Raw genomic sequence first — 15,025 nt, 5'->3', positions numbered from 1 at the left:
AAGTTAGCTGAATAATAGTGGCGTCTCGTATTTTTCCTTCCCCCCCACATCATCTAAGGCTATTGTTAATGGATCCATATTGCTAGCGGTCCACATGTTGTCTGAGTTAGCAGAAATTTTCCACTCTATTTTCTTTACTTGAGCTTATGTGGATGTATTGAGGGATCTGATAGCTTTTAGAGAAACTGGTCAAGAGAGAACAGGTATAGGGTTGAACTCTGCCATGGAATTTACTCATGTTGCAAGAGATATTACTAATAATTTTGTCCAGTAAAGTTGTGACTTTGCACCTTGGAATTAACAAAGTGAAGAATTTTTGCCAAGATGTTCAGTCTGCTTGACTTTGCAGACTTTCTGCCAGGCTTTTTCTTTGGTCAAAGATCACAAAGCTTTTACCAACTGAGGAGAGAGTGGGCACTGGATGTAGGAGATGACAGTGATTCCTTATGAGCTCTACGACTTTAGTGTGAGAAGAAGGACCGTGCGGAGTATACGGCAGGTTTCCAGGTGACCTGACAGAATTGCTGTTTATTGTTTCTATGGGTTTACTCCTGTGTTTTTACACCCTGGATCCTGGCATGGGCTGCTGCTAGTCGTGCAGTACAATTCTGGAAATGGAAATTAATTTGAACAGATCGCAAACCACAGATGAAGTTTTTCATCAGCTTTACATCTTACGTAGTAACTGTTCCATACCATTGCCCTGACTCAAGATAAAAAACAAGAACTGTACAAATTAATTTCCTTTCTGGAACGATGGTGTTTATAGCCTGGTGCAAGACAGGCTTTTGCGTTGGTCCTCACATCAGTAAATGAGAAGTGAACAAGAAAAACATGAACCCAAAAGAAGGTGCTGGAGTGTGTCCAAAGAGCAACAAAGCTGGTGAAGAGTTTAGAGCACAAGTCCTCTGAGGAGTGGCTGAGGGAACTGGGGTTGTTTAGCCTGGAGGAAAGGAGGCTGAGGGGAGACCTTATCGCTCTCTACAACTACCTGAAAGGAGGTTGTAGCAAGGTGGAGGTCGGTCTCTTCTCCCAAGTAACAAGTGATAGGATAAGAGGAAATGGCCTTAAGTTGGACAGGGGAAGTTTAGATTGGGTATTAGGGAAAATTTATTCACTGAAAGTGTTGACAAGCATTGGAACAGGCTGTCCAGGGAAGTAATTGAGTCACCATCTCTGGAGGTATTTAAAAGACCTGTAGATGTGTGTTGTGGTTTAGCCATACAGCTGCTCGCTCACCCTTCCCCACCCCCAGGGAATGGGGAAGAGAATTAAAGGCGAAAAGGGAAGGAGACTCATGGGTTGAGATAAGAACAATTTAATAACAATAATAATATAAAATTAAATGCAATAATGATAAAATAATAATAGAAATAAATATATATTTGTAATGATGATAATATGTACAAACAAATGATGCACAGCGTAATTGCTCACCCCCGGTGATCAATGCCTATCCTGTCCTGGCAAGTGATCCCAAAACAGATAAGCCTCAACACCACAATCCCAGATGAGTAGAGGCCTGAAAAGAGAGCGAGAGAGCACTCTGAGACACTGAGAGTCCAAGAGAGCCCTCTGAAGAGAATTCCCAGAAGAGCAAGGGCCTTTCTCCCTGGTCAGCCCTCATCTATATACTGGGCATAACGTTGCATGATATGGAATGCTCCATTGGCCAATTTGACCATCAGTCCTAAGTTCAATCATAAGAGGAGTTGTGGGCCCTTTGTCCCAGCCATGCTCCCCACAGCCTGTTGTGCTCCTACACACTGGTAAAAACACGGGAAGTTGAAAGGTTCTTGATGTCTCAGCACCAACTGTAAACATCAGTGCACTGTCAGCACTCTTCTCATAACAAACCTCATAGTAAATCCAAAACACAGAGCTCTTCCAACTGCTAAAAAGTTATATCCCAGTCAAAGCTAGGACAGTGTGACACTTAGGAACATGGTTTAGTGGTGGACTTGGCGGTATTAGGTAATGGTTGGACTTGACGATCTTCAAGGTTTCTTCCCACCTAAAGAATTCTATGATTCTCTTCTAAAAAAGAAACTCCATCATTTCTGTTTAGGAATCCTTCACAACAGGAAAAAAGGAGAATTTTTGTCTTAGTGAATCAGTGTTTCTTTTCAATGAGTGTTTTTTTTTTTGAAGCAGTGCAGTGCTGTTCTTGATGTGACGTTTGGAACTGGATTCTTGTTAAACCTGGTTAAAAGTTCCTTTTCAATTAAATGTGTTTCTTTTGAACTTACATTGTTACTATCCCTTATACTGGCAGCAATTTCTTGAGCTTATTGAAGTCCAGAGTTATTACTAATGGGGAATTAATTCAACAGTTTTCAGAGATATTTCTGAATTATGCCTCCTGAGCTGACTTTCCTGACAGCGTTCTTCTGGCTCACTTGGTCTATTTGAGGAGCTTACGGTGCTTAGTTTTATCTGGAGCAGAGTAAAGTTTTGGAAATTGCTCCAGTGAGTTTATTAACAGGTTTTTGAATGTGTCTTTTTCTTAATAGATAACTGCTTTTAGTTATGAGGGAGGTTACATTCAGGGGTATCTTACATTGGTATAACTCAGCTGGCAAATTAAAACATTTTAATCCTCATTTATTCAAGGCAAGGTGACTTATACTGCCTACTGAAATATTTAACTACTTTTTGCTTGAATTCAACAACTGAGATTTCTCAGTCAAAATATTGCCTCAAGTAGGGGAGTTCAAACCCCCGCTATTCTGGAGTTTTATTTTCATTTTGTGTTTCCTTATTTTTGTCTTTGAATAGTTGTGGCTAAAACATCTCAGGTATCAACTTTTCATTTTGGTGCATGTCCTCCTCACTTAACTTTGCTATTGTAGAATTAGTTGGCAGTGACTTTAAGTCTACTTTTTTTTGTTGTTGTTGTTCTGTCCTTTGGGAGCATCCTTGAATCTTTTTTAATCTTCTGAAGCAATGGTTTTGGCAATGAAATTATATACCCATAGTTCATCTCCTCTGGAGTGTTTGTTTCATCAAGAGTCTCACGTGTTCAGCCACCCACCTTGCCTGAGTTTGAAGCTGTACCTATTTGAGGTACTTTGTCTGCACCTTAATATCTTTCTCCTTTTGAAGCACAATTGTGATAATTGTATAGAGTAGTTTACTTTTTTGGACATAAATTTGTGTTTCTCTTGTGAAATCTGAATTGACTGGAATTCTAGGGAAAGAAGTTGAAGGCAGAATAGCGCAAGGTTAGCAAGTAATAGCAAGTAAAGGCCTTTTACTCAAACTGTTATCCTCCTGCTACCCTTAAGGACCAAAACGTCTTGAAGACCTTGGAGTACTGCCAGTCTTTTGATAGAGACTCAAGAATTAAAATCCTGTCAGATAATGTTCCAGATCTTCAGAGAAATAATTACAACCAACTTTCCCATTCTCTCATCTGTCTCTTCCCTATTCTATTGATGATCTAGTTTAAATTAAAAAAATCTTTTTTGTGGTCTAGCTTCATAATAGGGTTGTTCTATAATATCTCAATTTGTCTCAAGCAATTTTTCTAATAGTTTGCGTCAGTAGAAGCAAACATGTGCTGAACATTTACTGCAGTAACTTCTACTTGGCAGATACATTTTTCAAACATCAGATGCAGTATTTTTGCAAAAGTGACACAAGGAGGGTTACTTTGGCTTTTGAAAACAATGTTAACCTTTATGCATTGTACTGCTTATTCAGAAATCTCAATGTGCTTAACGGATTATTAAGATAATTATGAAAATCTCTAATTTGCAGATGGGGGAGGCTGACACAGAGAGGGTAAATGTGTTGCCCAAAGGCACACATCAAAGTCGGAGCTGAAAAGGGAATGGAGCTCAAGACTCCTGACTTACATATCTCATTCAAACAAAATCCTCTTAAAAAGAGCATAGGTTGAACTCGGGCTGAAATGGTGAGACATAAACAAGTTCTGCTAAGCGGTGGGAATGTTCTTTAGAAATATTTAATCAAAAATATGTGCTTTGCCAAGCAGCATCTCCCTAATCCACCCAAAGCTGTTCCCACCAGAAGGAGAAATGCTGCACAGGGTGGCACCTTTCCCAAAAAACAGTGACTCTCAGAGGGGCTCCGACAGAACCGATGGGAAGTGGGAAAATGTGACAGCAGATACAGCATTTCCTTAGACTCCTCTTGCTGTGGTCCCTATTCTCATCTTCCTTAGTGGGATGCAAGCAAAATGAAATGAAGCGGGTGAGAGGATACATTTATGATGATGGTAGGCAAGTTTAGTGGACTGTCTTTTTCGGACATCTCTAGCGTCAGAATTCTTATACGCCAAAAGTAGGTGCCTGGGTACAGCACAGTGATTCAGATCTCGGGGGCTGGGCACCTGCCTGGGCCAGTGCAGGTAGGTGGGCTTCTCCAAAAGTGCAGGCTGAGGCCCACAAGCTGTGTGTAGAGACGCTTAAAACTAATGAACAGGGCACTGGAAGCTGCGAATGATGAGAATTGAGGCTGCGTTTTGGGTGTTTCAGACTTTTAGCGAGTGTGTGTCTGGAGTCCTGTCCTGATTAAAGATGCTGAAGTAAATGTGGGCTTCATGTGTAGTTCCCCGTTACGAATCCTACAGAAGCAGAGCCAGTTTGAGGCTCCAGCCCCAGCTGCTTGCTTCATTCCTCCCCACCACCCCCATTTCATCTCTACATCCCTCCCACCCTCAAAGATTTTTATTCCCTCATCTGTTTCAGAATATGGGTGAACAAATAGCTTTGTGGAATAGTCTGGTGGAAAAAGTCAGACTCCTGCTCTTCCCTTCTAGCCTTTCCCTCAGCCTCCCTAAAAAAAAGGAGAAACCCCAACAGAGGGTGGTTTTGCATTTACAGTAGAGTATTTCACTGAAAGAGTTTGAAGTGTGCCCACGCAAACAGCTGAATCCATACAGCTGAGAATGCTGTGATCCTTGGGCAGAGAGGGAGGGAGAGTCAGGAAGATGCTGATGCTGGAAGTTCTTTAACTGCCTTCACTGGCAACAGCAAACTGCACCTTTATTTTCCTTAAAATGTATCTGCAAAGGCAGGGTCTGGTGGTACAAGCATTCCTTCAGGAAGAGGGAGACTTGCATTCAGGTCTCTTAGCCAGATCCATATGCGAACAGGATGCCTTCGTGTAGCGAGCGATCCGTGAGTTCAGTTAATGTACAGTTGTTGCTTTCCCTTTCTCTGGATGCTGGACCATTACACTGCCAAATGCAAGGGGCACCAGCGGGAAGAACAAGACAGAAAGGACCATGACTGTTACCTGAAGATTAGGTTGCTCTGTTCACAGGTTTCTGCTTCTCACCCTCAGAATTATTTGGCCTTTATATTTGATAATTGTTAAACAAGGAATCAGAAGTAATCCATGTGTCAAGGACTTGATTTCATACCTGCCCTTTTGGGTGAAAGATTATACCCCATCAATTATAAGGCTGTTACAGCAAAAACGCACAGCATGAGAAATTGCTTTGCAGGCTATACTGTCCTGTTTGTATTTTTCTAAACAGACTTTGACAGTTTCCCTTTGACAGTTTGTGTGTCTTTGTCCTTTTTTGGCATTTTTGATTATGTCATCCAAGCTACACAGATAAGTCTCAAATGATAAATTTCAGGAAGTTTTACAGGTCACTACAGGTGAGTGATCCTAATAACAATTCTAGTGAAGGAGTATTCTCATAGTACATTATTAAGAAAGCTGGAGAGGGACTTTTTACAAGGGTATGTAGTGATAAGACAAGGGGTAATGGCTTTAAACTGAAAGGGGAGATTTCGATTATATATAAGGAAGAAATTTTTAACATTGAGGGTGGTGAGGCACTGGAACAGATTGTCCAGAGAATTTGTGGCTGTCCCATCCTGGAAGTGTTCAAGGCCAGGTTGGATGAGGCTTTGAGCAACCTGGTGTAGTGGAGGGTTTCCCTGCCCATGGCAGGGGAATTGGAACTAGATGATCTTTGAGGTCCCTTCCAACCCAAACTGTTCTATGGTTCTATTTCTTCATTAGTTGTATAAGAATGAATGACAGATAGTTTTGACTGTCCTAACTGCAGGAGAAACTCCATTCTGTTTTTTCCCCTTGTATCATCTATATTTCTACCAATAAAAGAACACATCCCCCATGTGTGGACTTTCTGATGCTTAGTATGATAGCAGTTCTGCAGCTGATGTTTCTTCCACAAAGATTCACTGAAACCCGAGGTGTGGTGATCTTCTGGTGCTATCTTAAGGTGGAGCTATGTCGTTTAGTTCAATTCAAGAGTGTGCTCAGATCATCACCACTGGATGATCTCAGACCTGACTTGTTTCAGATGAAACTAAACTCAAATAGTCTTTAGGAGGATACCTACTGTGCTTCAGCCACTAATGGACTTTTAGATCAGCAGACCATGTCAGAGCACATGATAAGAAACCCCCTTGAGACACATGTAGTATGGACACTGGTTTCTCAGTACCAGCTGTTTTGCTTTATAGATCTGTTCCTGTTGGTGCACACTACTCGCTAATCTAAATGTAAACTCTATTTAAATTGACTCTTTTGCTGAATCAGCTGACTGAAACGCGTCCACTGAAAATGCAGTTTCTTTGTTACCCATGCCCTCAGAACAACAACAAACGCAAGTGCTGAGCTCCACGTCTACATTTGACTATCACAGAGCCTTGTAGGAAAGTGAATCTTGATGGGATGTGAGCAGCATTTACTGGCACTTCTTTTTAAAAATTTAATTCAATTTAATTTTATTCTATTTTGTTTTCGGTTTATTTTTAATTTTTGTAGTTGCATTGATGCGTAGGAGCTATTTGGGTACCTAGCAGTGTGATCTTTAAGATCTGCTGTAGGGAAATGCACAAGGTTAAGGAGGTGCCTAAAAGAGCCTTTGGGCTAAGTAAGCGTGTGATGAGTCTTGTGGGCTGGAGCACTGTGATTTAACTTCCTAAATCTCACCAGAATAAACTTCAGCTGAACAGAACTTGCTTAAACATTGTATATATACATTTTTACAAATTACTTTCTATTGGTCTTTCTCTTTTTTTAAAAGATGGACACATGAGAACTGAGGAAAAAGCTGGTCCTGTGTTTGCAGCATACTTATCACTTCATGTCTCGGTTCACATCTGTTTAAGTTATCTGGTTTTAGCTTTTTGTTTCCCTGGCAATGAGAGCAAACATTCTTGTAACTTCTAACAATAACTCTCTGTTTCTGTATTCTGCTGTGCTAAGCTGGTCCCAAAGAGATTCACATAAAATCATTCTTTGTAACCAGCTATATTTCATATGGGCACTATCTGTAAAATAATTATGTACTCCTGATGTCCACATACTCTACAAAGCTATTAGTGTGTACCTACACAGGCATTTCTGATAATATCCAGTTCTAACACCAACTCTCTATAATATAAACTCTATAAAACCCTGAAAATATGCACACCCCTAGCCATGGCAATATTCCGCCGTTCTAAATATCATGTGCTTGAAATGGTCAACCAAAAAAAACCCCAAGAAGTTTAAAAATAATTATTATAGTGGCGCCTTTCTTGCTGCTGTGTAGCTGAAGTCCTCTTCACCATTTGCCCCTGTACACAACTGCGATTTAGATCTCTGGCTGGTAGATACACGGTGGTCTGAAGTTACTGATACAGCCTTTTGTTCAGGCAGCTCAGCTAGTGAAATAGCTGTCCTGGTACTCGGAGATAAGGATGTCTTTAGCTACGTTCCCAGCAGGTATCCTCTGGTGTCTCTGGTGCTACGTTACCAGCTTTGGTCTCCAGCTATGAGTTCTATGGATTTGGGGAATAATTTACACTTAATAAGGGATGTGCACAGTATTACGTATGTGGTTCCCTTTTGACTTTATGCCTGTCTCTTCCAGTTAGAGTTTCCCCAGTCCGCAGGCTGTAGGATGGTGGGAATGCATTGTAAAAGGCAGAGGAATCTCAGATAACGTGGAGAAGCAGTGACTGAAGGATGTGATTCTAATGTAGAAGTGCACCAAATTTTTGATTTGAAAGAGAGTCTCGTGAATTGTAGTTGATTTCAGTTGAGGAGGAGAAGGATGAAGTTCAGCTTTTTGAGTCGTTGGGCTTCAGCCAAGTAGGACTGGGTAAGGCTTAGATCAGAGCCAACAAGCTAGCTTCTGATCGCAGGGATCAACAGAGAGCAGCAAGTATCCTTCTTTTACTGCACTACCCAGTAAACACAGTTCAGGGTGAATACTGTCTCCATGGGCAGCAACCTAAAAACTTCCAAAACTTTAACTTGGAAGCTATACCTTAAGTTGAGCATTCCTGCAAAATACTGAATCCATTGCTAAAAATGGTTACAATAAAAGTTGTTTAACAGACTGCATTTGTCTGGCCAAGGCAGTAGATCGCATAACTGGAACTGGACGCGCCCAGCCTAGCCGCTTCCATGTTGCCTGTGGTATGGAATGTGGAGCTGGCTGGACTGGACGCAACACTCCCTCTCAACAGCTAAGATCAAGCGATGTCTGCTGAACTTCCAGGTGTGGTTTGATAGACTAGTTAATGACATGGAGTTCTGAAGAATATTTAACTATCCTCTAGAGGGACAGTTAAATATTTGTGAAAAAGCTAGCAGCAACGTGAAACCAAACTCTTTGAACACATCTCCTGGAATGCTGTTTGAGGTTGCATGTCACAAAAGCATCGGACATTTTCTTTCAAATGTTTGACCTGCATCTGTAATATCAGTAAATTCATGCCAGATATTGTTTTTTCATAACTACGAGGTTCCCTGCAAAGACCAAAACACTTAAATATGATACTTGCAATATGGTGAAGATGTTAGCTAGAGGAGATGCTATGTAAAGTATTGTCAAATATTTAAATGAACAAAGATAACTAGGAACTTAAGAATTCGTGAACCATGCCATTAATGCAGAAATGCTGGTCAAGTGACTTGAAATGATTTTTAAATTTTAATGCTTTTTTTTTTTTAATTCAATCTTTCATGAATATTTCTTATATTTCAGTAATCACCTAGGGAAGAGTCTGCAGCTGCTCATGGACAGAGTGGATGAGATGAGCCAAGACATTGTTAAATACAATACTTACCTGAGGAATGTAAGCAAACAGCAGCAGCAGAAACACCAGGTTGGTAACATGGAAAACCTGAATGCGAGGATTTTTTTCCATAAAATACAGTTTAGGTGGTGTGCTCTAAGACAGATGAATTTGCATCTAAGCAAGATAAAACTCTTACAGAAAGATATCCATTAAGTAGATTTATAAAATGTGCTAGTCAGTGGGGAATTATCAAATGGATTCACTTCTGCCGACGTGTAGTGTGGATTGGTATTTGCTGTTTTACAGGTTTGTTAGTGATTTATGATAAACTAAAATTGTTGGTAAATATACTGTGGACACAGGGATTAGAGGTTTCGTGAATGAAATGAAAGAGCTGAAACTACAAGTAAATTGTTCCAAAACAAACTATGCTTTAATACCATCACATGTAGTCATGCATCTAGAAATAAAGAAACATAGTCCATATTTAAAGGACAGGAGACTGTTCTCTGATTGGAAATGACATTTTATTCATGTTTTCTATCAGTAGATTGTAATATTCATCAGGTGATGCTGACTTTTAATTCCTGATGCCAAAGAGCCTCTTTAAATCCAAAATAGTTTGATTAGAAAATACTGAGTATGGAGACCGGCTCTGGGTGGCCCTGCTTGAGCAGGCGAGTTGTTCAAGGTGACCTCCAGAGGTCCTTTCCAACCTCACCTTTGTGTGATTTGGAGATGTATTACTTTATTTACTGTTGCTGCATTTAATAAAGCAATACTGTGTCTTACTATAGAAGAATGCTGGTAAATTGCAAAAAAAAGAGCTATGAGAATGATACAAAAACCTGGAAAGCAGATCTTGGTGAACACAATTCACTTCACGTGATAAATTAAGTTAACGAGTGACTTGCTTACTCAAGAAGTACCTGCATGAAAAATAAATTCGAACTCTTTAATCTAGCAGACAGATATATGACAAGATTCAATATTGGCCAACTGAAAATGGGCCAGGCCACTTTAAAGATAAAATATTGCAGGTATTGCCACACAAAGTAGCTACTTATTAAAAAGAGCACCTGTGGTTCATGTGAAATGCTTCATCACTGACTATTTTAAAATCAAAAAATAGCTTTTTTCACTTAAGTAAAATGTAGCTTGAACAGGGAGTACTTTAGGGAAGCACCAGATGATCAGTGGTCTCTCCTGGCTTTGTAATTCCCGAGGACATAGCAGCTTCATGCATGTTATCTTCAGAAAATTTATTTTCCTTTGCCACCTAATTTGAATAGAAAGATGGCATCCACTTCAAAGGCTTTTGTTAATAACAAGAGGATCTATTTATTTTGAAAAGCAGAGCAAAGTGGGTTCCATGGTGTCTCACTTCATCTCTTTACTAACTATAGCTGCTTTAGTAGTGGCTCATTGCAGCATAGTTAGTGGTCTTAACTTCATTTCTAAAGCAGAGCAGTTGTGATTAAGAGCAAGCCGTTTCAATAGAGAATAATAGGCAGACTGCTGAGATCTGAATGGGGTAATGCAAAGAAAGAAGAAACTACATGCAGTTCACATACAAATATGGGCATTTAAGATTTTATTTTTAACATTGTCCAAAAACATGTATTTGTCACTACTACTGGAAAAAAATTTACTTCATTTGAGTATGCCACCAAGTATGAACTGTTTTCAGACTCTTATGCACAGATATATTTAAGTAAGTGAGAGAAAACACCCTGTACTCTTTGGCCTGTTTATTTTAAAGGTTTTTTTTGTGTTGGATATGAAGGCTTTGATGGACGAACCTTACAACTAATTCCTCACTGTGACATACAGTACGAAATCTCACATATGTGTTTTTGAATGTATGTACTTCTGTAAGAAAAAATGTTTATCCAATAGCTGAAGAAATGGTCTACCTTAATTTTTATCAACTTTGAGTAATCTGCATGGCAAAGGAAAGCACTGAAAAACAAATCTGGTTGGTTTTGGTTTTTTTTAATAGCAGAATAACTTCTACAAACTGCTACTCTAGTATATCCTCTGGTAACCCACAAAGAAATGGCATCAAAGCGGCAGAAAGTCTAAGTAACTGGAATGGAGAAATGAACCATTATGCTTTGTTTCAGCCACCACTTTGTTCTCAGTTTAGAGTTAATATTTTTTGGCTTAAAATACCTTTTTCAATCAAGTTCTCTTTCCCTTTCATATTAATATTGTTTGCTCTTTAATTTGTATAAAATTCAATATTTCTGGTTTGTATCACTATTTGAGGTAATGGCTCCTCATATCTACCTATTCTAACCTTGTTTTCCGTTTTTTACATGGGGAAATGGAGGCCTTCATCTACCATACTGTATTCTTTCCATCAGATACAGTATTTATCTCTATGAAAAAATTTTAAAATTAACCCCACCACCTCAGTACCGCATAATTTTCCGGTACCTCACTTAAGGTGCCAACTTGGAGTTGGAAATGCATGTTATCAGTGAATTGAACTAAACTGTGAGCTGCATTTGCATTATTTGAAATAAACTGATTTGCATTGACTAAGTATAAGTTTTAAGACATACTTGCTGGTTATGTAAAGAGTGTCTGAAAAGAAAAAGCTTTTTTGCTACTTCAGAACTCCTGTTGCATTCTGTTTCCGTTGCTTTATTTTCAGTACCAGCAGAGACGTCAGCAAGAAAATATACAGCGTCAAAGCCGAGGAGAAGCCCCTCTTCCTGAGGAAGACATCAACAAACTTTTTAAACCACCACAGCCGCCTCCAAGAATGGAGTCACTCCTTATTGCAGGTAACATTCTAGCAGCCTCTTCAGCTCATCTTTCCATATATGAATGTTAGCTTGGGGAGAAAGTGCAATTGTTACCTTAGAAAGCATCTTAATTTTTCATTACCTTTGCCATTATGGTGTGATATTTTGGCATTGGTAGTATTCCAAATGCTGTCCTTCATTTGGTCAAAGGCAGTGGTTTCAACCTGTGATCTACAGCCCTAATGTCTGAAGTATTTAAAAAAAATCAGACAAAAAAAACCCAAACAACACAACAAAAACCAAACCAAGGAGGACTACCTCATTGCTAGAAGGCAGTCCATGCCTTTGCTAGAAAGTAAAGTTCCACGCATAGGAGAATTTTAAACCATCTAGGTAATTAACAGAGGCACGTTAACCATGCAGATATGAACACGTGATTTTTTTGAAAGCAAACCACTGTATTTAACCAGAATGGCTGCATAAAGCTTCAGACTTCGTGTATGGAGACTTTCTCCCTTTACTTCTTATTTTGCTGTGGTACCTAACTTCTGCTTGACCATCTGTGCCTCCTGGGTTGATGAGAAAAGGCAGAAGAGTGAAAAGGGATTTTAAAGGAGAGCTGCCCCATGGAGCAGGCTTTCTGCACGAGTCGGTGTAGCGACTGCTGCAGTCAATAGGCTGCTCCCTGCACTCGTACCCCAGCTCCTCCCTCAACTCCAGAAGTCAGGGGGCTGTATGGACAAGAGGCAGGAATGAGCTGTTTGAGCTGGAAATACTTCTTCAGAGCAGTTGTCTGCAGCCCTAAGTTACTGATAACTTCCAAGGTGTTGAGCTGTTGCAGCCCCTGAGATTTTACTTTTAATTTCATACAGAATTGGGATAATTTCTTTGATTTCTACAGCCAGAGTTTTAGGGAAACTATCGCCATTTCCTGCACCCCAAAGTGAATGAAAATGTAAACAGGAACAAAGCACAGATATAGGTCCCACCCCCACAATTTCTTCAGCTTACTGGTATGCTGCAGTGCATAGCTGCAGTTTGGTACGAAAATTAGTGCCTGTCCTATGCCTCATGGAAGGGTAAGAATATATTGGACCTCACAGTGGCAACAGAGAGAGAAAACCTAGGTGCCCTGCTAAGTAATCTAAATTCGGAACATGTGAGAAAGCAAATTGTTTAACTATAGCAGGCTTTTTGGATCAGTTAGCTATCACCTTGTTTTGTACTGAGAGAAAATTAAACCAACGTCCTGGTAATGTAGTGTACAGTAAAGAGTGCTTTGATATTAAAAAAATAAGTGAATTTGAACTACTGCTTTTAAATTTTGGAGTGACCAAAAGATTATTATTTTAATATTAGTACTGTTTCACACTGCTAGTAAGTGCTGCTTTTAGAAGAAATCATGTTCTTGATTTATTGTTCCTTCCAGAGTCTTTAAAAAAACCCTATTGTTTTGATAATTTTTACCAGTTAATGAATCTTAGCAGCATTAAAGTATTTAAACGTTCAGCTTTAGCATAGCTTAAAAGTGCAACAGAAGCATGTATGTGTGTACATGTGTGTTTTATGAAGGTGATAGCTTAGGATGAATCATCTCTTATAAGAGCAGGAATTGAAAACTCTTATATTATAAGGAAAAAACAGTTTTCAGCCAAAGCACTCTCTTTGTTTGTTCTTTTACCATAGTCAGGGGAAGAATTGAAAGCATCCACTTCAACTTACACGGAGTAAAGTTTGTGGATAAAGAATAAAACTTCGCTCTTTTGTCTCTGAGGCATTTAAAAGCTTTTCAAATAGAGCATTAAATTGAGAGTTTATTGGCCTTCTAAACAGTCTTAATTTTGATTAAACTGGCTTCATGTTTTGCTATTCCTAGCTAACAAGGGAAATAACTTGTAGCAGTATGTGTATAAAAATGTTTTGATGGGCACGTTTGATTTTTAAAGCACTGACAAGTCTTCCTACCCTGATGATTTTTGAAATAGCTAATAAAGTGTAATATTAGGTGGAAAAAAAGGCTAGCAAAATGTCAAACAGGATTACCACAATTTTCAATCTGCTACTGAAAAATATTTGTTAGAAATATTTTAATAGGGACAGCAGATGCAGAAGAACAGAGCAGAAATTTAGTCTTGTAGTATTTTTAGAGGAACTAAATTGAACAGTTAATGTGATTATACTTCTAGTACAGCAGCAAGAATTGTTTATTCTTTTTATTGTCATATGTCTTTTCAGAAATGGTACGTAATAGAATTGTAGAAAATTAAAGTTTTTTTGAGCATACCAGTTTACCTATTCTGCTAATTTAGTTTCCTATTTGGGAATACCGAAAATGTAAAATTTCTAAATGTAGAGTACTCGAGCTGATTTGGTTGCTTGTTTGTATAAATCCTGAATGATTCATGCACATTTGGCTTTTTAAAAATTATATTCTAGGATGTCTTTCTGAATTTCAAAACTGACAAGTGTTTACTCTTCTTTCCTATTGACAGGTCAAATTAATACCTATTGCCAGAATATTAAGGAGTTCAATGCACAGAACCTGGGCAAGCTTTCATGGCTCAGGCTCTCCAAGATTACAACAACTGAAGAAACTTTGCTGTATCCCTCAACAGGAGGAGTTCTTTACTGTTCTATACTGTTCATGATCCTCTTGAAAATTTAGTATATTGGGAAAAGTCTTGTAAAACAGAGTCACCTTGGTTGTGTAGAATTCTCCTGTAAGAAAAATAAAGGCAAATTTTAATGATATTTTAGTATTTCCTTATTTGTTGGCCCTATTGGACTGGAATTTTCTGCGGTCACTCAGGTTTTCTAAATGTTTGGCAGTTATTCATGTTTAGTCATAGCAAATAATACAGGTTTTATTTAACTTGGAATCTGAAATAAAAACAAATTCTTACAAATGTTCAGTATAGCTGACTTCACGGAAGAAATTTAAGATTTCCCAGTTTTGGTTGAGAACTTAAAACCATAATGTGCTAGTCACTTGGAGCGGTTGCTCATTTTTATTTTAATCTTGTTTGAACAGCTGGTGTGATGAACCTTCCATATCACAAATATTTCATAGAATCATAGAATCATAGAATGGTTAGGGTTGGAAGGGACCTCAAAGATCATCTAGTTCCAACCCCCTGCCATGGGCAGAGAAATCCTCCACTACACCACGTTGCCCAAAGCCTCATCTAACCTGGCCTTGAACACTTCCAGGGATGGGACATCTACAACTTCTCTGGGCAACCT

At 39.0% G+C, this 15,025-nt stretch overlaps 1 protein-coding gene across 1 annotated transcript in view; it reads left to right on the top strand.

Moving 5' to 3' along the window:
• The window catches only part of EIF3H (eukaryotic translation initiation factor 3 subunit H), a 93,421-nt gene extending 79,016 nt beyond the window's left edge, over positions 1–14,405 (top strand). The window contains 4 exon segments of the mRNA XM_086609531.1: positions 8,993–9,113; positions 11,689–11,821; positions 14,275–14,331; positions 14,334–14,405. Coding sequence (XP_086465657.1) covers positions 8,993–9,113; positions 11,689–11,821; positions 14,275–14,331; positions 14,334–14,371 — 349 coding nt within the window. The 3' untranslated portion in view covers positions 14,372–14,405.
• Positions 14,406–15,025: the final 620 nt, after the last annotated feature.

The sequence above is a fragment of the Tauraco erythrolophus genome, chromosome 3 (genome assembly GCF_009769465.1).
Source record: "Tauraco erythrolophus isolate bTauEry1 chromosome 3, bTauEry1.pri, whole genome shotgun sequence".
Lineage (NCBI taxonomy): Eukaryota > Metazoa > Chordata > Aves > Musophagiformes > Musophagidae > Tauraco > Tauraco erythrolophus.
This window is presented reverse-complemented; position numbering and strand designations above follow the sequence as displayed.